This window comes from Daphnia pulex, chromosome 11 (genome assembly GCF_021134715.1).
Source record: "Daphnia pulex isolate KAP4 chromosome 11, ASM2113471v1".
NCBI classification, from domain to species: domain Eukaryota; kingdom Metazoa; phylum Arthropoda; class Branchiopoda; order Diplostraca; family Daphniidae; genus Daphnia; species Daphnia pulex.
Genome location: NC_060027.1, coordinates 445,917 through 470,377, shown reverse-complemented (window position 1 = coordinate 470,377; position 24,461 = coordinate 445,917). Strand labels below are relative to the sequence as shown.

Below are 24,461 nucleotides of genomic sequence, written 5' to 3'. Positions count from 1 at the left end.
AAACTTCTTCCCAGTGATGCCCCGTTTGCGCAATCACCATAAATTATACGCCCACATAGAAAACGCGGGTCGTCTTTATTGCAGTCCAGCAAAAGCTCAAAGAAACGACGTGAAAAGCTACCAAAAAGGGGAGAGAAAAAGAAAGAAAAAGTTTTCTGTTTTGTCAGATCATATCGTTTTTCTCTGTAGATAAAACCCCGGGGGGAGGGTCTCTCCTGTTTCCTTTCATGCGGATGTTGCGCATTTCCGGCGACTATTCATCGCGGAATGACCCGATGATCCGCTGGATAGGTATATAGACTCTCTGCTCGACTGCAACTTCCCAAGTTTCTTTTTTGTTTACTGCCAACAAGCAAAATCACGACGCCGTTCACGACTGTGTGTGTGTGTTTGGTCCACTGTCGTTTGCGCCGACGGAATCGAATCCATCCGGATGTTGTTCTTTCGGCCGGTCTTTCTCTCCGCAACTTTGTTGGCCGACAAAATTCACGCCGAGAGTTTTAATAAGAAAAAAGAAGTAGGATGAAATAGACTGGCGGAATATCAAAGAGGGGTTATAAATATCTCATCTATATTCCGTGAAAAGCCGATCGATATCCATAGCTATCCGGAGCGAGAGGAGAGTCTGAAAACAACCCGTGGAATACGTGAAACTAAATATTTATCGGCTCTGATGGGCCGCTGGATGTTGTGTCCGGCGGCAGGAAACCAACAAGTTCAATGGGGCCGCTGATTGTATTAGCCTCGTCGTCATTCACATGCTGATTATCCGCCAACGCTTTGGATTCATTCGAGTTTCAGAGGCTCGAATGAAACCTCACTAGCATGTTGTATGACTCCTATTACTCCTATTACGTGCGCGTTTTGAGCTAGTCTGATTCAAATGTAAAAGTGTCATCTGCACTTGACGGACGTTGAGTTCGATTTGGACAAATTAAACCATTGCAACGTGTTTTAAAGTTGAGGTGAATTAAATTTTGTAATCGTCATGTGGCCATCGAATGTTTTCTTTTGTATTCGGAGGATCGCCCGAGGTCTTTGTTCAATAGTCATCAAGTTTGTCAACATTTGTCGGCTAGCGGCTAGCCAATATACGTTTAGTTCACTGGTCACAAAGCGTCCAGTTTGTATCCACAGTTTCTGTTGACCCTAAATGCCTCGTTCCGCTGGAGGCAGACACATCTTGAGTGTAATGTACCCAGTTAGAGAATATGTCTGCGTCGTCCAGCTGTGTGATCATTTTCTGGAGCATGTGGAGGGCTTGATGGATGACAACACTCGATCCTTGGTCATTGTATAGACTCTTTTTCTTCTGCTGTCCAGTTCCATCTATCAATGTTGACTCACCATCGCTCGTAACGTCAATACATGACTTATTTGTTTTCTCTTGACAGGCGTTCGAGGAGCTGGAAGTGCTGCTGGCCAAGAACAACATTTGCATCGCGGTCAAGGAGCGACTGGTCAAGGACTCTGGGGTGGCCGGCGAGGCGGCCTACAACGGCATCGTCCACAAGTTGAACTCGAAACCCAAAGCCAAAGGAGTCATCATCTTCGGGTCGGATCAGGAGGTGTCGGGAGTGATGCGGGCCGTCCGGCGCAACAATCTGACGGCCAATTTCAATTGGATCGGCTCGGACGGATGGGCCGGCCGCCTCCTCGTCTCCGAAGGCAACGAGCCCGAGGTGGAGGGAACGTTGGCCTTTTTGCCGCAGGCTCATCCCGTCAGAGGATTCGACAATTATTTCCTCTCCCTCACGCCGCAAAACAACAAACGAAATCCATGGTTCATCGGTTAGTTGCCCAATTTTATTCTATACTTTCCCGTTATCGATTCTTCTCCGACCTTGGACAAGCAAAGAATTCCCATTCTTGGTTCAATGCTATTATTCAGTTCTATAGATCTTGACTGCTCAGTCTAAAAGTTGATCAGTTTGTTGATGTGTGGCCTAACTTGTTGTCGTCTGATAATAGAATTCTGGGAGCACCACTTCCAATGCCGCTATCCATCCGCCCCCCTGACGCCGTACAACCAGGTGAGATCAAGTCAACTGAAAATGGCGCTGGAACGCCTTTTCTCAATATCGAGACTCACTTACGGTTAGATATATCTACTGCTCTTGTATACTTTCTCTGCAGGATTGGCATCGGATGTGCACGGGTCGGGAGAAACTCACTCCCGAAGGCACCGAGTTCGAAGGGCAACTGCAATACGTTTCGGACGCTGTCATGGCGTTCGCCAACGCTTTCAAGTAAGCACGCGCTCCGTTTATTCAATAAAACCTTCAACTTGGCCACTCCATCTCCATTCTATAAATGCGTTACCCTTTTTCATTTTCCCGATCTAATATATCCTCCATTCCTCCTCCTCCTCCATCAGTATGCAAACTGCATCCAATTTTAAGCAGCTCCGAGTTTAACGGTAGTCCGTCCCCTTATACTACATCCTGGCTTTAAAGTCTCCCAGATTAGAATAACTGGTGTGTACGACGATGGAAAACAAATGCAGTTAGTTTGGATCGATAAAAGAAAAGAAAAAGATTGAAAATATCTACAACTAAAACGGACAAAGTGGTCCAGTTCTCTCTGGAATTCTATCGGGAATTCTCCGCCAGCGTTGTTTGGGTAAAGTTGTCGATTCGCCCGTGAAGTTTCTATCCGCACCGAAACGAAAAAGAAATTTTATTTATTTTTTTTTTGGGGGGTTCTCCTCTTTTATATTAGTTTATTGTTCAAAGTTGGAGAAACAAGCGATTTCATTTGAGTAGAGATTTGAAAGGTTTACCCCCTCCATTGTTTCACTTCGCTCGAGCGAAAACAAATTTGGATTGCAAAATTGAAAGACGCGACTTTTACTCGGCGCTTTTTTCTTTCAACCAGACTTTTTTTTGATTTGATCGAATTTTTCTCTTTTTAATTTTTTGTTTGTTTGTTTCTGATTATATTTAACTTTAATTCATTTAGAGATATGCACCACACAGTTTGCCACGGGCGCAGGGGACTCTGCAAGGACATGATGCCCATCGACGGCAGCGAACTGCTCAAATATCTGAGACGGGTCGAGTTCACGGGTGAGTTATACAAGACTGTCCCCCAGTTAAATCAATTGCAACATTCGAATTGAATTCGGAGAGAGTCGCCTATAACTCTTGAAGACAATTAAATTGAATGGGAGGGGACGACGGCATTAAGCGCAGTGAATATAACTCTAGACGTCCGCCTCATACACAGGATTGAGTGGCGACCGTTTCCAGTTTGACGACCATGGAGATGGCCCGGCCCGTTACGACCTGATTCATTTCAAGCAAGTCTCACCCGGTCGATATCGATGGCAGCGGATTGGCGAGTACCACTCGGGACAACTAAAACTCGACGTGAACGGTATTTATGGATTTCCTGATATAATACCCCCCTCCTTGCTCAACACACTGAGTCCTGGGCTCCTTATTCCGCTCTATTTTGTGCTGTATAATCTTAAGCTATTTTCCGGACCGTATATTACACATATACCTCGTTGGCCTGCTTCCGATGAGGCCCGAGGCAACGGAAAAGGTCGCCAAGGTCCAGGCGGCCGGCCATTATTTAGGAAATTTGGCAGGATAAGTAAGTAAGTAGTACAGGATAAGGGATAAGGGAAATTAGGAAATTGAGATTAGATTTATGAGCAAGAAGGTCGTTACATCATTAATGCTCATCCTCCAACTAATCAAACTGCCCTCCCACGTAATGGATCCTGTTGGTGTAGTTTAAATAAATCAAATGTCAATTCGTAATCAATTTCACTTCACTTGACGGAATATTCTGGGATCTTTAAAACCAACCAACTTAAATTTGAGATTTTCTGATTAACAATTTGGGCTGATGACGCACCTAATTAAATTTGCGGGTTCAATAGCTTCTGAATTTTTGAATTACCGAAAGAATAGCCGTTTCCTAGCAACAACAGTCAGTTCAGATGAATTTTACGAAATGCGATATGACCCAAATTTAAGTAGACATAATAATAATAATAATATTATACAGCTCGTTATATTTTATGGGGAGCCACCAATCAAAATATGTAGAGCAGCCTGGCACAGCGTTAGTCCCAGCGGGCTTATTTGACTCCCATCAGTGCAATGATAACAGATCTTTTAATCCCCATATAGAACTTTGCTGCACTGTGTACACCTAAAAACCCATTCACTGCTTGGTGCACAGTCAGCAGGCGCACACAGACATTGATTAATGATCTCATCAATGGAGGGAACATTTGTCTAGATTATAGGGGGAGGGGAAACAGATTGCGCAAGAGTTCTCACAACGCAATCAAAATGCGATCAGTATGTAGTCGGTAACTTTGACCGTACATAGTCTAGACTCTTGACATTATTGCGCATTCAGAAATGATTAAATCGTATGAGAAATGTTATCGATCGTCGGTTTTCTACACATGGAAACCGTTTGAATTTTTGGTGATGGAGATATGGAAATGGCGTGTCGTTCCATATCGGCGCATCTTTTCCATCAGTGAAAACGTGTTTGTGTCGAACATGGGAGTCGACAATGTCGCATGAATTTATTGTTTTCTTATTTTTTTGTTTTACTCTTGGTGGATACAAAACTGCGTCGCCCTTTGCCGTTCGGTGCGGGGGAACAAACAACAACCGCAGAAGAGCTTCGATTCCGGGGGGATCAGGCGACGCCGCCGGAATCCATTTGCAGTCATCCGTGCAACGCGTCGCAGGCCAAAAAGTACGTGGAAGGCGAAGGATGTTGCTGGACGTGCGTCGAATGCGTTCTCTATCAGGTATACACTCTAAGCTCCGTGTGTAGATGTAAATAGTGGATTGGCTTCGATGTGTTGTCGGCTGAGATCCCAGTCACTTTCGAATGACGACAGGCGGGCGGAGAAAGAACGAAAACAAAAATATTCGGGGGAAATGCGGTCGGATTGAATTCCCATTAGACATTTCGGCGGGGCGTTGCATATGTTCCGTGTAGAAATAGAGTCAAAGTAAGAAAGAAAGGGACATGGAATCAAGGTTCCCTGATGGTCGTTTCATGGCCAACAGGAAAAAGATAAAAAGACCCACAAAACTTTTTAGTTTGGCCATAGAACGGACCGTTGGATTTGTTGTTGCATCACTCGATCCACATGCGGATCGATGGATTTAAAATATAAAAGAAAAAAAAGTGAACCACTGCGCCATCTGCAAGAGATTTTCTACAACATTTTTCTAATTTTTGTTTTCCGTGTTTTTTTTGCCTAAACAGATCCGGAATCCGGATGACGAGACGCAATGTTCCGCTTGTCCACTCGGAACTTTACCCAACGTCGAGCGGAGTCAATGTCTGACCATTCCGGAAGTCTACTTGCGACCCGATTCCGGATGGGCCATTGGGGCCATGTCCTTTTCTGCCGTGGGAATCGCCCTCACCTTCACGGTACACAAATTTCATTATTTTATTTAAATGAATTGAATTAGAAAAGACGAAATAATAATGAAATCAATTGAAATAGGTTTTGGGTGTGTTTCTGCGTCACAATGACACGCCGGTCGTGCGAGCGTCTGGACGGGAGTTGAGTTACGTTCTGCTGAGTGGCATCCTCCTCTGTTACATGGTCTCGTTCCTGTTCGTTTTGCGACCGACGGACGTCGTGTGCGGAGTCCAGCAGACGGCCATCGGCCTCTGCTTCAGCGTCGTCTACGCCGCCCTTTTCACCAAAACCAACCGGATCGCCCGCATCTTCCGCGGCGGCAAGAAATCGGCCGGACGACCGGGACTCATCTCACCCAAATCGCAGCTGGCCATTTGCGGCGGACTGGTCGCCATTCAAGGTACGATTTTTTCAATCTCACGTATTTGAATCTGCATGCACCGCTATCGCTTCCGAGTCCTTTTATGATTGTTGCTTACCGATTGAATCTCATGGAATCGAAAGGAGAGTCCAATCCCTACTAGATTATTTACGTCATTCACTACAATGATGCGACCAAAACGACCGTTTTTCCCTTTTTTCAATTGAAAGGTTTGATGTACCGTATGACTTTCAAAAGTATCCCGGAATCGTTTTTCTTCAATGTTATACGATTGATAAAGATACGGTTGTAGTGGCACGAATCAGGATCATTCGAGAAGCGATTTAAACGACAAAGAAAACGGCCAAGTGTTAACAATCTCGGGGAAACGGGAATATCCGTTTTTTGTGTGGGACAACTATTTTCAAAACGCCAAGAATTTATTTTCTCCCCCCTCCCCCGCATTCAGCTGGAACATTCAATCCGGTCGAGCAAATCAATTTGATAACCGAATCATTTCTCTTGAAGTACCTGGGCAAATCGCGTCTCTTTTACATGCAGAACATGGATGGGGGCAACGGCACATTGCTGGCAACTGTCCAACTCGCGTGACCGTCTGGTTGGCCGATCCGCTTGATACGATTTGGCAAATTGCATTTTCTGAATGGGTTGTCGGTTTCCTTCTGTGAAAATAAATCACGCCTGGATGTGTAAAGAAGAAGAAGAAGATTGACTGTGTGACTGATTCCGCTTTAGAAAAAAGAATAAAAGGATCTTAATCTGTTTCCATCACATCATCAGCGATGTCTCATCAGTAGATGGCGTTGGGAACTCTTCCACCGAGCGGAAGAGTTTCCCTTTGAATAACGACAACACTTTTATGACCGCCAAACGTCGGGTGATCATCCACTCCCGTCCCGCCGTCTAGTACCGCGCCATCCTATTTGTGGTGGGAACGAGATCAAAAGTTTCTTTCCAATTGAAATGTTTCAATCGCTTTGGTTGAGAAGGCACGAATGGCGCTCGAATAGTTTCAATTGGAAATAAATGTCCCAACTCAATCGCCAACTTTTGTTCGCTGTATGGCGTTTGTGGGGTATAGGTCTTTGGTTTTACTGACGCGATATAATAGGGGAGATTATTATTTGAAATGTTGCTACAAGTTTGAGAACGAATTATTAAGGAATTCCTCTCCGTTTTAGTTTACTAAAAAGATGTCATCTTTTTTACGAGTTTCCCTATAATAATATGATGCGCTTTAGATAAATCTGCTGCCTCCCTATTTTAAACAAACATTATTATCCTCTTACCATGGAAGTGCCTGAGGTCTTATATCTTTCCCAACATCTCAGCTTAAACATATTCCATATTCCAACTTCTCCATCGGATGATTGAATTAGCGATTCATCAATTCACAATCGGCGTCTTGTTCGGGTATGGGTCGCCGTTCGTATTGCTAATTCAACTATACCGGCCAGCAAGGTCCAGCTGCATTGGGGACGGCTATAAGCCTCCGGGGGGCTCTTGTGACGTATGAGATTTTGATGGGGCCAGATGTTCGGCATAGCAGCAACAAACTTTAGACTTTACTTTGTGCATAATGGAACTTAATGGAATTGCTATGTCCTGATTTGTGGCGACAGTTGCGACCGGATGGTTGCAAGGCATACCAAATTAGACACTTGCGGATGAGGAACGTCTAAACCATTTGAGCAATGAGGCATTTAATTGTTCGACACTAATTAAACCGACAATGATGATTTCTATTTGAGAGTAAACGCTTCTCTCTTGTTTGCACACAGGTCTGATTTTGCTGGCGTTGCTGTGGGTCTCTCCGTCGGTGGCCAAACACGTTCATCCGACACGTGAAGACAATCTCCTCGTCTGTTCCTCATTCACAGACGCCTCCTACATGATGGTAAAAGACGCCCGTGCAATCAATTGCCCAACTCATTTCCCCTCAATTGTCTATCTTTTTTCTCTTGTGAATGAAAGGCGTTCGCTTATCCGATCTTGTTGATCCTCCTCTGCACCGTCTACGCGGTGGTCACGCGCAAAATTCCCGCCGCTTTCAACGAGTCCAAGTACATTGGATTCACCATGTACACAACTTGCGTCATCTGGCTGGCCTTTGTGCCCATCTACTTTAGGTTGGTTCATCTCAACTTATAAATAAATGACTTTTAATTTTATTCTAATCTTTCCCCCTTTTTATTTTTCTGGTTCCGTCTCCTTTCGTCCGTCGGTTGTGACAGTACGGCCAGTCATCTGCCACTGAGGATCACCAGTATGAGCGTCACCATCAGTCTGAGTGCCACCGTCACGCTGGCCTGCCTCTTCTCTCCAAAACTTTACATCATCATCTTCCATCCGGAGCGCAACGTCCGACAAGTAAATGCCAGCATACACCACACAATTCAATTATCATCTTAATTTTGGTTTAACTTTCTCAGGCTCTGACTATGCCAACGGCCAAAGTGCCACTCGCACCTAAAAACAGCAATCAATTTTCCAACAATGGCCATGTGCTAAATAATGGTAAAGTACTCCAATCTTTGATTCAATGACCGATTACGACGTTTAAAACTAAATTCTGAACTCGAAATGAAATAACGATGATTCTTTACCCGCATTTAGGAACGAATAAGACGACTGAATCGCCTAAAGGTCTCAGCACTTCATCTGCTGTGCAAAATCAATTATTACCGACGCCATCGGCGCCTCCGCCACAACCGAAACAGATTCAATCGCAGCTGATTCAGACGGAAGTCGGTCAAGACTACGAAGGCGACCTGACGGTCAAAGTCATGACAAGTAGCGGCACCATCGCCGTCTCCAAAATTCAAACGAATGACAAGAGTCGTAATTCCAGTACGGGCAGTGGCAGGAGTCACAAATCGATGACCTCAACCGCTCGGCACGTTTCCCTGTGAAATTTTCCATCGCGATTGATTGATCGAATTCGATAAAAACCCATTTTTGTACATGAGGATGTCACTTGTATTTTGAATCAAGTTGGTTGACAATATGATACCATCAGGCCGGGTCTTTAATTTGAAATTGTTCCCGGTCTAGCCGCTACCGGTCACCTCCAATGTGTATTTCAAGTCTCTGTTTTGCATATAAATTAGGTCGCGTTTCAAGTCAAACGAAAATGACGTGTACAATGCTTGCGTAATAGTGATGACTGGCCTTCAATGGCGTACATGTATATAGACATAGCAAGCAACTGAACAAATAACAAGTGATTGCTTTCTCTCCTCTTATTTAATATCGTCTTCATTTACAGCCGTCACCGGTAGTATCCAATCTAAAAGTTGGTTCGTTTGTACTTTGTACTACTTGATGAATTTTACAGGAAACATTTCGTGGAATGGAAAAGGTAGTGGCATAGGATTCAATCCCTCATTCCATCACCGCGTACTGATTTACCCCCGCCAACGCTCTAGCTACCAATAAATAAATTTAAGTGAAAGCCCATCAATCTTTCGTCGCTCTTCAATCAAGACTGACACTCGTGAGAATTCATCGGAAAACTGGAAATGGGATCAACATTTATAAGCAGCAGCATCATTTCGAAACTGTACCCAAGTCCCTAAAGTAGTAACGTAAGAAACTTGTATAATTTGGGCGTTCAACGATCTAAACTTTCTCTCAAACAGTCCTGAATCCTTACTTAGCTGGGTAGGGTGGCGTGGCCGCCCAATATTTCCTTGAGTTTCATCAAGTAAAGTGCTGGGCTGACTGGCTCCTAGGAGAGTCAAGTGAGGCTGCTGCCATTTTGTCTGTATCCCCCCCTAATCTCTATAATAGTTTGTAACAAGGTAACATTTTTACAAAAGAAACTCCTTCATTCATAGGGGATGTTTTATATCTACCTTGTTAACGAATTTCCATTTCTTAGGGGGCTCTCACGTTTTGAATTTGGTCGTTCTCACTGGCTCACTTAAAGAAATGAATTCGCGCCAATTTCAAAAAGCGCTGAGAAAAAGAAAAAGGGGTTTTTATTAGTAACACAAAAAAACGTCATTCAGAAACACACAACCAGAAAAATGATTTAAATTAATGCAATCTACAAATGAATTATTTCCCTTTTCTTTTCATTTCCCGAAATGGTAGCCGCCGTATCCATAAGGTGGGTAGCCTCCGTACGGTGGATAGCCTCCGAATCTGCCGGGATATCCATAAGGCCCGTAATGAACGTGATCGTAGTGATCGTAGTGATGGTGGTGGTGGTGGTCCAGACCGAGCAAACCTCCCAAGAGTCCGAAAATCGGTTTGGCGTCCGATACTATCTTCTCCATCATCCAAATAAGGAAGAAACCAATTGTTACCTGTTGTGAAAGGATAAATATTAGAAGCCTGCTGAGCTGCTGTATCAGAGTACAAGACGGAGACAGTATAACATAACAGCAATAATGTTATAAGCTATTAATCTATATTTACCAAGATCCGGATCATGTTTGTAGACTGTCCAGCTGTTTTCCCAGAAAGAATTACGGTAAAGAACTGCGGACTAGAGACGGTGAGACCTGACGGATATTTATAAGAAACCCAAGCCGGAGCAGTACGTAAAGAGGATGAATCTCTGGAGGAATCAAGGTCCGCCGTAAATATCTACCAAGGAAGTTCAAAGAAAAGAAAAGAAAAAGCTATACTTACTTATATACTTATTCGGCAAGGTTATATTACATGGTGAGCTTTCTCTCTTTTTGTATTATTTAAAAGGCCTTGGCCGATGGATATTTAGTAGCAACCGTTTCGGAACTTAAATAAATAAACGACACTATATTATCACGGCCGTTTTGGCGATCAATTCAGCTGCACTTTAGTTATTTTTTCGCGACAATCTCAGCAGCTAGAAACTTTGTGCGATGTCATCACGTACAAAGATTTTCCAAATGTTTGCACAGCGTTTTTCGCCGAGGTGTTTTGATTCCCCGGCAACAAAAGGGCAATTTAAGTGAGTCACTGCTGTACACACGAGGGTACAAAGCACTTGAATGAAAATTGGATGCCAAGTCTAAAGCTTTGAACTACCCGCCGTTACCCGCGCTCGGCCCTTGGCCTGAATCAACACGCCAAAGACTCCCGTTTTTTGCGCGAAAATGACGTGTTGAGAAAGTATATGTGCACTAAAATACAATGAAAGATGAAATGACTATTTCAATGACACACTTTTCGCACACAGTGGGAATTTTTTTTTTAATGAATTCCCGCGTGATTTTAAAATTGACTGACAATTAACGAATTTTTCCCGATAGTTTCCTGGAACTTGGCTTTTCAGTACTTGTTGAAACAATAAAGCCCGCTCTCGAGGCACGTCTAGACTCTTGAGTTGTATGCAAATGATCGTCGTCTCGTATCTCCCCGAAAAAAGTCACAGCCGAAATAATATGAAATGATTAGAGTACCAAAGAGAGCTGACATCTATTACCATCAAGTAACTCTTTTGTGGCAACGAAGACACGACCCGGCGAAATAAATCTCCGAAAAACAAATCCTGTTTATTTGTGTGAAAAGAATTGTACACACGTCTTTGTTACGAGCCGTTGCGCAAATGCCCGAGCCTTTTTATAGTCATCTTTTTAAAAATCAACTTCTTGCACGCCTTTTGTTGGTTATTCAACAAGTATTTACGTATTCCTCACACATGACTGGCATCTGATCTAATTCCATCAGACGATCGATGAGCGAATCCCTTATAATAAAAACGTGCGAAAACTTGGCAATATTCAACGCGCGGATGACACGATTGATTGCACAACAATCTAATAACAGCATAGCTTCGTTATAGCTGAGGAAAAGATGGAGGAACGCATCACAACGTCTTTTTATTCCCCAGTAGGTAGAAAGAATCCAGCCAAGTCGGGAAATTTCAACCGACGTTGTTGGATTCACGCGCGCGCACTTGGCCGCGGTCCTACACCAGGCGGAGCAGAGTTTTGATCCTGGGCGTTTAGAGCCAGCAGCGAAGCCGAGTTGATCTGCTGTATACGGCTGGCTACTTTAGCTACGTACAAGCGCTGCCAAGGAGTCATTCAATCTTGGCGCTATCCTCTGGTCAGATCCATCAAGTTTTGATTTTAAATCTCATCCGTTCTAACCGCATTATAAATACTGAAGAAATTAAGTTGACTCTCAATTAGTGAAACAATTGGAAAAACAAAAAAAGACAATTGGATAAATTTCAATTCGCCCGTGATAGAAATGATTATTTGCGCTTGATCCGGCGGTCGTCGAAACGTAACTTTTCCTCAAATGTAAGTAATACAGCGATGAATTGAATTTCTATTTAAAGTTATTTAAAGGTGTTGTATATACTCGGAGGATTTGTGTGTTTTCTCGCTCGATAAAAACAGAGAGAACAAACGAGATTGTCTGCGTATTGATCTTGAACAAACTGTTCCTCTGATCCCGAGAGTCTATGCAAAGTCTTAATGAGAAAACGCCGACGACCTCCTTATAAGAAATCTATACAGAAACTTGACAGCAGAGACGGTGATGCGAGTCATCCCTAGCTCTTTTCTTCTAATCTCAGATGCTCTTCACTCTCCTCCAACACTTTGAAAAGGAGCCTTTTAGTTGCTGCCACCTACTCTAGTCACTTGACTCACTTCCTTTTGTCTTGAGAACTGACTAGTTGGGCTACTAACTTGTCGGCGCTCAGCTAATTTACGGTAGACATCCCCCCCCCCCCAGCCGAAATTCCGGCCCAAGTTATACTATTTTATGCAATTCAAGGAGAAAGTAGTCTTTTCACTTATCTCACTCACTCAGCTCCTTCCTGGTAGTCCAAAGGTTCAAATTCAAAAGCCGCTGATTAAATTTGTTTTGGATTATACGTAATATATGTAAAAGCGTTTTCAAACTATTTGGGTAACTCCTGAAAAGGGAAGTCATATGACCGGCGGCTGGTCTATAGCATCTGATTAATTCCACTGGTCTGCCACACACGGCCACACATGAAACGAGGGAAATCATCAAAGAGATGATGGGCCGAAGGCTAATACTCGAGTCGTATAATATCATATAGAATCCCATCAAGTGCTATAATAAACCCGGAACTTCTTGGGGCCATCCTCTAATCTTATGCAATACAGATACGCTCAGCCTTTTAGTCTTTTATTCTTTTTTCTTCTTTTCCTGTTGTTATTTTGCGGGACTAGATGCGATCATAACAGCAGGAAAGCGCCAGCCATCTTTGCTGTTGAGGCCCTAATGGCGACAGACCGGAACAGGCGAATTCTTTTTCCGTGTTTTTATGATGACGTTGTGCTATATTTTTAGTCTCCCAAGTTCCCATCATCTCTTCCCTCCCTGCGGGACCAATTTGATGTGACTGGAAGACGTTTCGAATCGATCGGAGTAGCCCTATATACTAGAGTGTGACGGAACACACACAACCGAAAATAAGAGAAAAAGAAAGACACAAAGTTGTTGTCGCACCTCCTCTGGCAAACAAACCCATCGTGAAACTTGATTGTACAGACAACGACCAACTATGAGTAGATGTATCAAACGATCGAGCTTCTGCTGGCCTTTGATCGGAATCGCATCTCGTCTACGTTTCTGATGATGGCCGCCATTGTGTTGTAATAGCTACTTACTACTACTGCTACACCATCACAGATTTACGCTTGGCAAAACTCGAGTATCATTTGTCGTGCAACTCCGCCCGGAATACCGCACGGAATCGTTCCGTTTTTTATTGATAGGGAATCGATTGGGGGAAAACAACAAACGGACAGACGGCAATTTGCTATTGACTAAATAAAATCATTTTTCAAAAAAAGGCCACCAACCTTGTTTGTTCGTTGTCAGTGATGACAGCGTGCGGAATGAATCAATCAAACCAACTTTTTCTTTTGAAGAAATGTTCAGCTCGACTGTGTACAGCTATCTGGAAGGCTGGTTCGGGGGCTGGTTGTCGTCGCTCACAATTTATAGAAGTTCAGCCCTTTTTTTTCTAGGAAAATAAATGGAAAAATAAAAACTTATTTTCTACTCGACGGGAGATAATATAGGCTTTGACCGTATAGCGCAAAGGTTAACTTTTATAAAATTCTAGTCACATTTATAGTTTCTTAAACACGAATAGAAAGAAATCGATAAATTGGAAACCTGGGTCTTCTTACCGTTATGTGGATACATAAAAATTGAATGCCGCATATAGATGTGACGTAAGAAGGGGGGTTGTTACGGGGACCTGTCACGGCCAGATCGTCTAACTGTCGAAGCTCATTCAAGGGGGTCGTCCATTGTGAACGTGCACGAGATTACAGTATTGACCTATAGGAGTATGGCTAACGGTAACCACGGAAACCCGGCATCCGAATCAAAAATGGAATAGCCTATGGATGGACTGGACACGCCTGTAGATCCAATCCAGTCTTTATGGTTCCTCCATAAACTGATACGGTGTAATATTGGCTAAGTAGCTCTGGTTCGGAAAAGGTTACTATGCGATCAAAGGGTTTTACGTAATGGGTCCTACATTGAATAGGTTGCTGAGTTGCAAGAAAATGGGGCAGCAGGTAGTACGTGGCAATATCAGGGAGTGGATGGCACTCTCAACCGGTCCATGGAGACAAGGAAGCTGCTGGTCATCATAGCCAGTTCCTTACAATGGGACGGAAATAGCCTACTCGGTAGTGTAATATATAGCTACCAATATACCAACTTTTTTACTTTATTTGGTGTCAACGAAATACGCTTAACATAGAATGCTGGCAAACTAGTTTAACGTTCAGTGAACACTTGCAATCCTTAAATCTACAACAAATCCTACAAAACAAAACATAGAAAACTTACTCAGCATTGGCTTAACATCTGCATGGTCTTCCATCAAGACAGTTTTGAATAAAAAAGGCGCGAAAATGAGCAACATGATGAAGAACCTCATCCATCAACGAAAATACTGACAATGAGTGGGCTGTGGGCCAATTCAATCGCAGCTGGGTTGCAATTTCTACATTGATTTAATAATATTTTTTCTACCAAGATAAATACCACAAAAAATTGTTAAAATAAAATTCATTAATTTACTTACTATCCTTTTGCTAATTCTGATCTAATTACAATTAACAAATTCTTCACTTTTTTTTGTCACCCCTCCTTTTCCACGTGTTTACCCATCCAAATTTTCAATGCAACGATGTTCAACTTCAAACTATTTTTAATTGAATTATAATTATAAAACTATTGTCAGTAGATTAAAGCTTATTTAAAAAAATATTTGTGTTCACATTCATCTCGAAAAACAAATAATTTATGAATATTTAATCATTTATGAAATTGCAACTCAGCTGCGGTTCCATTTTCATATGTTTGCTGCGTGCTAATCCTCATTGTCAATATTTCTGTCGATGGAGAAGGTTGTGCTCCATGTCGTCCATTTTCGCGCCATTTTTTTATTCTCTACTGCTTGATGGACCATTCGGATATTTTAACCAATTTCGAGTAAGTTATTTCTAGCATCTCCATTTCTAGTACGTGTATTGTATTTGCCAACCATGAAAATGTTTCAAAAATATCGAAACATGTTCAGAGACAGTTACTAGCAGCACGCAATCTTCTACGAGGTCTATACTAAACGGTGTAGTTCCAACTTGTATTAAAGGTCGAGTTAAGTCCATAAGACATGTCGTGATGAGGTCCCTTGAGCTTTTCCACACCGTTATTAGCCCGTTTACCTGCCATCTTATATATGTTCTGACTGACTAGCCTTCTAGTTTCTATTGAAAGTTGTGCCTTGTACCGATAAGCCTCTGCGTGCTACAGGAAAACAAAAAGTAAGATGACACCGTGAAAAAAGAAAGAAATGCACGAAAGTCTAAAGCTCATGGGAGTCGAGTAAATTTGCTCCGATGGAAACCCTCAAAACATTTTGATCTGGGGAAAATCCAAAGAATTAAGCTCTTCAAACGAGAAATGGGGAAACACAACCGACATTATGCTGGTAATTAATTTTTCTTGTAATAGGATTGTACGTGAGTGACGGAACATGAAAGACTAACTAGGAGCCGGAATTCAGCATACCGAGGGATTACTTAATTTATGCGCAGATTTCTGTCACCCGAAAAAGAAAATTTTGCCTATTTGCGATTCAACATTTGACGTATAACGAATTCTATTCAATATTAGCTTCTTTCTGAGGAGAAACTCGCTAACTACATTTTCTTTAACTCGTTTAGCATCTGATTCCAGCAAAAGCCAATTTCCGTCTTTATTTCCGGATTCTCAGGAAGAAAAATTTTCATTTTAGATAAAGACGGCGTGTGTCTATTCACCAAGCTAGAGAGGCCACTAGAACGCCGGGAAATATCACTAGTGTTTTTTGGGATGATGCCAAACATGTGTACGATTCTGCCATCACGCAATCTCTTAAAAAGAATTGGAAAGTGGTTTTGAAAAACTGACGTGTGGCAGAACAATTCGAATTGAGTTGGGTTCCGACAGCTGACAGAAGCGCCAATATCTGTCAAAACAGCTTACCTTGCGTCATCATGGATAGTCTATGTTTTAGTCATGATACGTATGTTGCTCGGTAAGATATTGTATCATTTGAACCGGCCGACAGAATTTGACAGCAAAGGATCACATCAAATAATGGGGGGATGTAGCCAGGAAAATTGCGCTGCTGATTAAATTGTCGGACCGAAGAGACTGACAGAACGTTTTCTTTCTGTGACGTGGATATGAATTGTCTGTCGTGATGTATTGACAGTTTTCCATTATTGCTCGGATATAGATCTGTTCATGGCCAAGTAAGAACTACTCGAAACGATATGAAGAGGAAACAATCGAACAAAATAATTTGAAAAGTAATTACAGTCAGTCCAACTTTTTTTATTTCTACAGGACATGTGTTTTTGGGTGAGTGAGCTGCAGCTATTTTGCGGTCGATTGCAGCAGGGTTGGATAACAGCAGCCGGGAAACGCTGACGACGACGACCAACTGATGAAAAGGCGACGCCCCGGGAGTCATAAAACGAAGAGCAACGAGCAGAAACTTGATCAACCGAGTCACATCAGAAGCCGGAAGTTTATCATGTCGCATCACGGCTGCTGTAGTCGCTTCAAGTGCTGGACGCTGCTGCTGATGATGATGCCACTGATGGCCATCAGCCGAATGCAGTCGCTCAACTCTCAACCGCCGTTCAATTTCACTTGGCCAGCCAAAAAAGCGGCTGATATGGAAGGCGATCTCATTCTCGGCGGCCTCATGATGATCCACGAAAGACAGGATGACATCACCTGCGGTCCAGTTATGCCTCAGGGAGGCATTCAGGTAAATTTTGAAAGTAATTATTTAGATCAAAATGAGTAATTTCTGATTGTTATTCCATTTAAAGGCACTGGAGACGATGCTGTTCACCATAGACCAGATCAATCCCAATTTGTCTAGCACGGCCGGTTTCACCATCGGCGCCCACATCCTGGACGATTGCGACAAGGATACCTACGGACTGGAACAAGCCGTCGCTTTCATCAAAGGTAAACTCATAACAAAAAGATTTAGTCTACGTGCTTTGTGCTACCCGATCCGGATCTAAAGCTGCTGACTGAACTTGTCACTCTCAGATGATCCTTTCATTGAAAATTTGAATTTTTTATTAGTGATAGGAGCTTACAAAAACCTTAAACATGTTGTCATTGTGTGGGCCAAGCAGAATAAGTCCTGTTCACGGTACGACACTGTTCGTCGAGACTAATACCTGGGGTTTGACTAATCTCAGTTGCCACTATAGCGGAAAAAGTGTGCGGTGCACTCTGGGCGACGAGATTTAATGCCCGTATTCGTATGGAGGATTTCATAGTAGAGGCTTTACACTGCATCGAAGCTGTGTACACAGACGACTTATTGTGCGCCCGCATTTTGCTGCGAATTTGATCACTCGGCCGCAAAGTAAATTCAGATGGAAATAGGCTCGAAATGTACACCTTAAAAATCCTCTAGGCATAATAACATGTCGTGACGGTACTAATTGTCTAATTGATTGCCTTGGACTCTTTTAACGCAGGTTCCATCAGTAATATCGACGATACCAATTATAAATGTATAGATGGAACGGTGCCGGACGTGAGGAACAAAGTTATTTCGGGAGTGGTTGGCGCTTCATCTTCAGTGACGTCCATCCAAGTGGCCAATCTTTTGCGACTCTTCAAAATTCCTCAGGTAAGGATCGATGGAGATCGGACTTCAGAATGAATAAGTCACATATTTTCTCATTTTCTGCTCTCCCGAATCAGGTTTCCTTTTTCTCGTCGAGCCCCGAGTTGAGCAACAAGCAGCGCTTTGAATATTTCACGCGGACCATTCCATCCGACCATCACCAAGTGATGGCCATCGTCCAGATGATCCGCTTCCTCAAATGGTCCTACATTTCCATCCTCTACGAGGAATCAACTTACGGCATCAAGGTAAATACTTCAACTTACCTAGACTAGAACTACTGTGTACCGACTTGTATGTCGCAGCTTTTGGTTTATGAACGAAACAACGCCCACGTACACGCCCACACGCAAAAGTACAGTGTAGAGAGTGTAGAGAAAAGGGGGGAATTTTTATTTTTTTTCCCTTAAAATTCTGGACTGAGACGATCGATAATTCTGTACCGTCTCCTCAATCGGGAAATATCAACTGCCAGCAGACACGGCAGTTTACTTACTCAACCTCTAGTTAAAGCCAGTTAAAACTTTCGAGTATCGCATTTTCCAAGCCGTTACTTCAGAAAGCCACGGTGTGTTTTATGTGTCGTAGAATTACATTTTGGAATAACCGCCTTCACGAGAGCCTCTAAACAAGCGCGTTATGTATAGTAAGCGGGTGGCGAACTTGTCCCAGTGGCCACTGATCAATAGGGCCGTGTGATCAAGGTTTGTCAATATTTGTTAGGCATCCACCGTGGCCCGACAAAAAAGAATTGATTGGCCCTGAATGTCACACACCACTGGTTAGGGTACTACGGTCCTTTCATAGTCCTCCATAGACGATGGAATATGTGTGTGTAGAGTCGATCATTCGCTGGAGCATGAGGAGGCCGGAGGGTTTGATGGATAACAACACTCGATCCTGGGCCATTGTACAGACTCTTCTTCTTCTGCTGTCCAGTTCCATCTATCAATGTTGACTCACCATCGCTCGTAACGTCAATACATGACTTATTTGTTTTCTCTTGACAGGCGTTCGAGGAGCTGGAAGTGCTGCTGGCCAAGAACAACATTTGCATCGCGGTCAAGGAGCGGCTGGTCAAGGACTCTGGGGTGGCCGGCGAGGCGGCCTACAACGGCATCGTCCACAAGTTGAACTCGAAACCCAAAGCCAAAGGAGTCATCATCTTCGGGTCGGATCAGGAGGTGTCGGGAGTGATGCGGGCCGTCCGGCGCAACAATCTGACGGCCAATTTCAATTGGATCGGCTCGGACGGATGGGCCGGCCGCCTCCTCGTCTCCGAAGGCAACGAGCCCGAGGTGGAGGGAACGTTGGCCTTTTTGCCGCAGGCTCATCCCGTCAGAGGATTCGACAATTATTTCCTCTCCCTCACGCCGCAAAACAACAAACGAAATCCATGGTTCATCGGTTAGTTGCTCCAATTTTCTTCTATCTTTCTGTTTTTGCTTTTCCCGCTACGATAAGGATTCCTCCCGGGGGGAATTCTTCCATCGACGTCGGACAAACAAGAAAATTTAGTTACTTTTCGAAACGTTTGTTATTCTTTTCGGAATCCAATTACTTCCGTTTTTTCATCGCTATCATTTTGATGTTGTTCAACTTTACATAATATGTAATTGGCAATGGTTGGAGAACAGAGTAACAAAAACAAGTATCTAATTGGTTCGCTTGTTCTTTTTTATCAAACTATGCAAACAGAGTTTTGGGAAAACCATTTCCAATGTCGTTACCCGTCGAGTTCACCAACTCCGTACAATCAGGTAAATAATGGTCACATTTTTGTAACTCTTACATTCGTCGCTGTTATATTACATACTCTTTAATGCGTGAAAGGTTAAACACGAATCTGTATACTTTCTCTGCAGGATTGGGATCGGACGTGCACAGGTCAAGAACAACTCACTCCCGAAGGCACCGAGTTTGAAGGGCAACTGCAATACGTTTCGGACGCTGTCATGGCGTTCGCCAACGCTTTCAAGTTTGTCCATTAGATTTATCTTCTAACCGAATCACTCCAACTATTGTTTCTCTTTCTTTTCTATCCTGAATCAAACTGCATGCGAGTTGCACATTTAAAATTGAATGCCAACATTATTCTTTATCTTAGCTTAGAATAACTGTAGTAAAATGAAGGGAATTGATTTCATGATCATCTGTTTTATTATTTTATTTCTTACCCGATCATTTAGAGATATGCACCAGACAGTTTGCCACGGGCGCAGGGGCCTCTGCAAGGACATGGTGCCCATCGACGGCAGCGAACTGCTCAAATATCTGAGACGGGTCGAGTTCACGGGTGAGTTTCGAGTGCAATAGTATGTCATTTTGTTGTGCGTCAAGTTTTGAATGCCGCATTATTCTTTTTGGAAGAATAAAACTGTGAATGGCCCTTTGTGACGGACTATGTCGATGTTATAATGAGCGCATAACTAATACGTCCATCCCCCCACGTCCAGGATTAAGTGGCGACCGCTTCCAGTTTGACGAGTACGGCGACGGCCCGGCCCGTTACGACCTGATTCATTTCAAGCAAGTCTCACCCGGTCGATACCGATGGCAGCGGATTGGCGAGTACCACTCGGGACAACTAAAACTCGATACCAACGGTATTTATGAATCTCCTGCTAAAATATCCTGCGTAACAAGCACTGTAATATCTTTATCTTGACTGGCGTCGTCAGACCATCGACGAGATCGACTTAGATCTCTGCGGTATTAGAAGAAGAAATATAAAAGAGGAATATTATTAAACAAACTGTAGAGGGGTGCGGGGAATGGGAGTTGGGAATTACCATGAATGTTACATTCAATAACTTATCATCCAAATCCTTCATTTAATTAAACATGTACATACAACTACTAGAGAAAATTACTTTTTCTTCGTTCTTTGCTAGCAACCCATACGTATGCACTGGCGCATGAGATTTACCGCTGTTCCTAGACGTTAAACTTTTGTCGAAAGACTTACAATTCCTTAAGGATTCACCGGTTGTTCATTTTCTTCCATTTTTTTTTATTCTCTGACCCTCGGAAAAAAAGAGGAGCTTCGATTCCGGGGGGATCAGGCGACGCCGCCGGAATCCATTTGCAGTCATCCGTGCAACGCGTCGCAGGCCAAAAAGTACGTGGAAGGCGAAGGATGCTGCTGGACGTGCGTCGAATGCGTCCTCTATCAGGTATACACTCTAAGCTCCATGTTTGTCTGTATGTGTCATATGGATGTACACGTACTGCATAATATCTACCCCTGTGTACTACTGCCGAACGGCATGCTGCTGTATATAAGAAGATGGGGTGGACCTATCCACTGGTCGTTTGGCGGCTGACGACACGCACGGGAGAGAACGTAGGGAATGTGCCGCCAGCGAAGGGATTGAATTCCCATCAGACGTTGCATACATTTATGTAGAGAGAGAGGGAGAGTCAAAGTAAGAGGGAAAGGGACATGAAATCAATGTTCCCTGTTGGTCGTTCATGGCCAGCAGAAAAAGATAAAAGCTCCAAAACTTTTCAGTTTCAACCATCAAACGGACCGACCCGTTGGACTTGTTGTTATTTAATCCATATGCGGATCGATGGATTTTAAATAAACACAAAAAAGGGAACCACTGCGCCATCTGCAAGAGACTTTCTACAACAATTTTCTTATTTTTGTTTTTCCGTGTTTTTTTGCCTAAACAGATCCGGAATCCGGATGACGAGACTCAATGTTTCGCTTGTCCACTCGGAACTTTACCCAACGTCGAGCGGAGTCAATGTCTGACCATTCCGGAAGTCTACTTGCGACCCGATTCCGGATGGGCGATTGGGGCCATGTCCTTTTCTGCCGTGGGAATCGCCCTCACCTTCACGGTACACAAATTTCATTATTTAAATGAATTGAATTAGAAAAGACGAAATAATAATGAAATCAATTGAAATAGGTTTTGGGCGTGTTTCTGCGTCACAATGACACGCCGGTGGTGCGAGCGTCCGGACGGGAGTTGAGTTACGTTCTGCTGAGTGGGATCCTCCTCTGTTACATGGTCTCGTTCCTGTTCGTTTTGCGACCGACGGACGTCGTGTGCGGAGTCCAGCAGACGGCAATCGGCCTCTGCTTCAGCGTCGTCTACGCCGCCCTTTTCACCAAAACCAACCGGATCGCCCGCATCTTCCGCGGCGGCAAGAAATCGGCCGGACGACCGGGACTCATCTCACCCAAATCGCAGCTGGCCATTTGCGGCGGTCTGGTCGCCATTCAAGGTACGATTTTTTTCATTTCCAAGTTGAGTCATTTCTGATTTGATTGTATTGGTTGTGATCAATTGCCGGAAAAGAAAATGCTTTCTGTGTTTCAAAATGTCCGGGTTTTCCTTGGTGAAACCAAAAACAGAGTACAAATTGGATAGGGCATTATGTAATGGAAGATACAACGACGACTATTGAGTCTCAATGATGTCACACAAATTCATTCATAGTATAGTTGTGTTAATGGTCACTGGACTCAGGGTGCACCCCAGAACCAATGTACGTTTTACTTATAACGGACGCCAGTTTCAATTTCAGATTCAATGAAATTCAGCTCAGCAGGAATAAATGCTTACCTTAATCTTGTGATTCAGACCGCGTGATCGTGATCTTGGTCTTAGCCGAAATTTCCAAGTTGTATATCGGCAACAATTACTCTGCTTTCAATTCATAACTGTGTGTTGTTAACGAAGCTCGAAAGGTTTTAAAAGCAAAGAATAGAGAAGTGTGGTAGAATTGTTATTTGCTTACAACTTCTAATTAATTTCCACAAAGTTGATCTCAGGCGTGGGGTTTTGTTCTTGTAACGGATGAGATTTTGATGGGCCAGATGTTCGGCATAACAGCAGCAAACTTTAGACTTTACTTTGTACATAATGGAACTTAATGGCATGTCCTGATTGCGTCCGGATGGTTGCAAGGCATATCAAATTAGACACTGCGGATGCGGAACGTCTAAACCATTTGAGCAATGAGGCATTTAATTGCTCCACACTAATTAAACTGACAATGATGATTTCTATTTGAGAGTAAACGCTTCTCTCTTGTTTGCACGTAGGTCTGATTTTGCTGGCGTTGCTGTGGGTCTCTCCGTCGGTGGCCAAACACGTTCACCCGACACGTGAAGACAATCTCCTCGTCTGTTCCTCATTCACAGACGCCTCCTACATGATGGTGAAAGACGCCCGTGCAATCAATTGCCCAACTCATTTCACCTCAATTTTGTTTTGTTTTTTCTTGTGTGAATGAAAGGCGTTCGCTTATCCGATCCTGTTGATTCTCCTCTGCACCGTCTACGCGGTGGTCACGCGCAAAATTCCCGCCGCTTTCAACGAGTCCAAGTACATTGGATTCACCATGTACACAACTTGCGTCATCTGGCTGGCCTTTGTGCCCATCTACTTTAGGTTGGTTCATCTCAACTTGTATAAATGACGGCCGTATCTTTATTCTTTTTTTGTTCCGTTTCCTTGCGTCCGGCGGTTGACAGTACGGCCAGTCATCTGCCGCTGAGGATCACCAGCATGAGCGTCACCATCAGTCTGAGTGCCACCGTCACGCTGGCCTGCCTCTTCTCTCCAAAACTTTACATCATCATCTTCCATCCGGAGCGCAACGTCCGACAAGTAAATACCAGCATACACCACACAATTCAATTATCACATTAATTTTGGTTTAACTTTCTCAGGCTCTGACTATGCCAACGACGAAACTCTCGTTCCGAAATAAGAAAAACAGCAACAATCAATCTTCCAATAATGGTCAGTATTTACTTAATAATGGCACGTGTAGTTTCGTTTTCCAGAGTCAAGCTCGTCTTTCCTAACTAAGAAGTGATCGAAGCACAAAATGACAAAAATTACTTACTACTATCATTAAAATTCAAACTCTATTCGATTGCCATGTTCTTCCACTTAGGCACGAATAAGACGGAATCTGCAAAAGGTCTCAGCACTTCATCTGCTGTGCAAAATCAATTGTCGCCGACGTCGCAACAGATTCAATCACAGCTGCCCCAGACGGAAAATGACCAGGAAGAAAATGAAGGGGACTTGACCGTCAAAATGATGTCAACCACCGGCACCATCACCGTCTCTCGAATTCAGTTGAAAGACTAATAGTTCAAATTCCGCAGCATCTATTAGGAGCACCAGAAATCACAAATTCCACCTTATCCAATCGAATTTGTCACGCCAAATTCTCCGATCGATCTTGGTCCATTTATTGATCCTTTTGGTAATTGAAGCCATTTGTATTTGTTATAGCCCCTTAACCTAGGTGAACAAACCACAGCGTATCGTTCATTTCAATCAAAAATGAAGATTTGCTTCCGTATCTCAGACTGATGGCTCATATTACAGTGGTGTATCGATCTAAAAATCGATAAATTTAGAATTTGAATATACATAACACGTTGGTTGCTTCCGCCTCCCAATGGACTTGATTAATAATATTCCATGGCGGACCATATGCCGGAACTGAAAACTTTTCTACTG

At 43.3% G+C, this 24,461-nt stretch overlaps 2 protein-coding genes and 1 long non-coding RNA gene across 7 annotated transcripts in view; 2 read left to right on the top strand and 1 right to left on the bottom strand.

Annotated features, from left to right (window-relative positions):
• The window catches only part of LOC124207233 (metabotropic glutamate receptor 2-like), a 25,895-nt gene extending 16,849 nt beyond the window's left edge, over nucleotides 1–9,046 (top strand). For both annotated transcript variants that reach the window (XM_046604594.1, XM_046604595.1), the window contains 13 exons: nucleotides 1,395–1,791; nucleotides 1,972–2,033; nucleotides 2,137–2,249; nucleotides 2,962–3,068; nucleotides 3,229–3,378; nucleotides 4,650–4,786; nucleotides 5,254–5,424; nucleotides 5,501–5,819; nucleotides 7,583–7,698; nucleotides 7,776–7,930; nucleotides 8,036–8,171; nucleotides 8,234–8,318; nucleotides 8,418–9,046. In XM_046604594.1, the coding sequence (XP_046460550.1) occupies nucleotides 1,395–1,791; nucleotides 1,972–2,033; nucleotides 2,137–2,249; nucleotides 2,962–3,068; nucleotides 3,229–3,378; nucleotides 4,650–4,786; nucleotides 5,254–5,424; nucleotides 5,501–5,819; nucleotides 7,583–7,698; nucleotides 7,776–7,930; nucleotides 8,036–8,171; nucleotides 8,234–8,318; nucleotides 8,418–8,713 (2,244 nt within the window). In that variant the 3' untranslated portion in view covers nucleotides 8,714–9,046. The remainder of the gene's footprint in view (nucleotides 1–1,394; nucleotides 1,792–1,971; nucleotides 2,034–2,136; nucleotides 2,250–2,961; nucleotides 3,069–3,228; nucleotides 3,379–4,649; nucleotides 4,787–5,253; nucleotides 5,425–5,500; nucleotides 5,820–7,582; nucleotides 7,699–7,775; nucleotides 7,931–8,035; nucleotides 8,172–8,233; nucleotides 8,319–8,417) is intronic.
• On the bottom strand, nucleotides 8,763–14,679 carry LOC124207248. Of its 2 annotated transcripts, XR_006879850.1 has the most exons (6): nucleotides 14,595–14,679; nucleotides 13,586–13,749; nucleotides 10,227–10,397; nucleotides 9,659–10,114; nucleotides 9,457–9,584; nucleotides 8,763–9,375 (listed from the first exon to the last, which is right to left on the bottom strand). It is a non-coding gene; the product is annotated as an uncharacterized LOC124207248 (long non-coding RNA). The 2 variants fall into 2 exon arrangements; XR_006879849.1 differs by having other exon boundaries at nucleotides 8,763–9,584; nucleotides 14,595–14,675.
• Nucleotides 11,739–24,416, top strand: LOC124207234 (metabotropic glutamate receptor 2-like). 3 transcript variants are annotated; one of them, XM_046604597.1, is made up of 20 exons: nucleotides 15,130–15,242; nucleotides 15,765–15,900; nucleotides 15,977–16,549; nucleotides 16,644–17,073; nucleotides 17,138–17,279; nucleotides 17,807–17,961; nucleotides 18,036–18,206; nucleotides 18,969–19,365; nucleotides 19,657–19,718; nucleotides 19,824–19,936; nucleotides 20,148–20,254; nucleotides 20,415–20,564; nucleotides 20,998–21,134; nucleotides 21,640–21,810; nucleotides 21,882–22,200; nucleotides 23,024–23,139; nucleotides 23,218–23,372; nucleotides 23,456–23,591; nucleotides 23,654–23,726; nucleotides 23,884–24,416. In XM_046604597.1, exons 4-20 carry the CDS (start codon nucleotides 16,744–16,746, stop codon nucleotides 24,081–24,083), a joined length of 2,934 nt encoding a protein of 977 aa, XP_046460553.1. In that variant the 5' UTR covers nucleotides 15,130–15,242; nucleotides 15,765–15,900; nucleotides 15,977–16,549; nucleotides 16,644–16,743; the 3' UTR covers nucleotides 24,084–24,416. The 3 variants fall into 3 exon arrangements, with proteins under 3 accessions (XP_046460552.1, XP_046460553.1, XP_046460554.1); XM_046604596.1 differs by lacking the exons at nucleotides 15,130–15,242; nucleotides 15,765–15,900; nucleotides 15,977–16,549 and adding an exon at nucleotides 11,739–12,043; XM_046604598.1 differs by lacking the exons at nucleotides 15,765–15,900; nucleotides 15,977–16,549.
• Nucleotides 24,417–24,461: the final 45 nt, after the last annotated feature.

Bases quoted from the DNA above. Each gene is read 5' to 3' on its own strand.
- LOC124207234 (XM_046604596.1), top strand. From the start codon at position 16,744: ATGAAAAGGCGACGCCCCGGGAGTCATAAAACGAAGAGCAACGAGCAG. The intron at 22,201-23,023 runs GTACGATTTTTT...GTTTGCACGTAG, and splicing joins CGGTCTGGTCGCCATTCAAG to GTCTGATTTTGCTGGCGTTG. The intron at 23,592-23,653 runs GTAAATACCAGC...TAACTTTCTCAG, and splicing joins CGGAGCGCAACGTCCGACAA to GCTCTGACTATGCCAACGAC.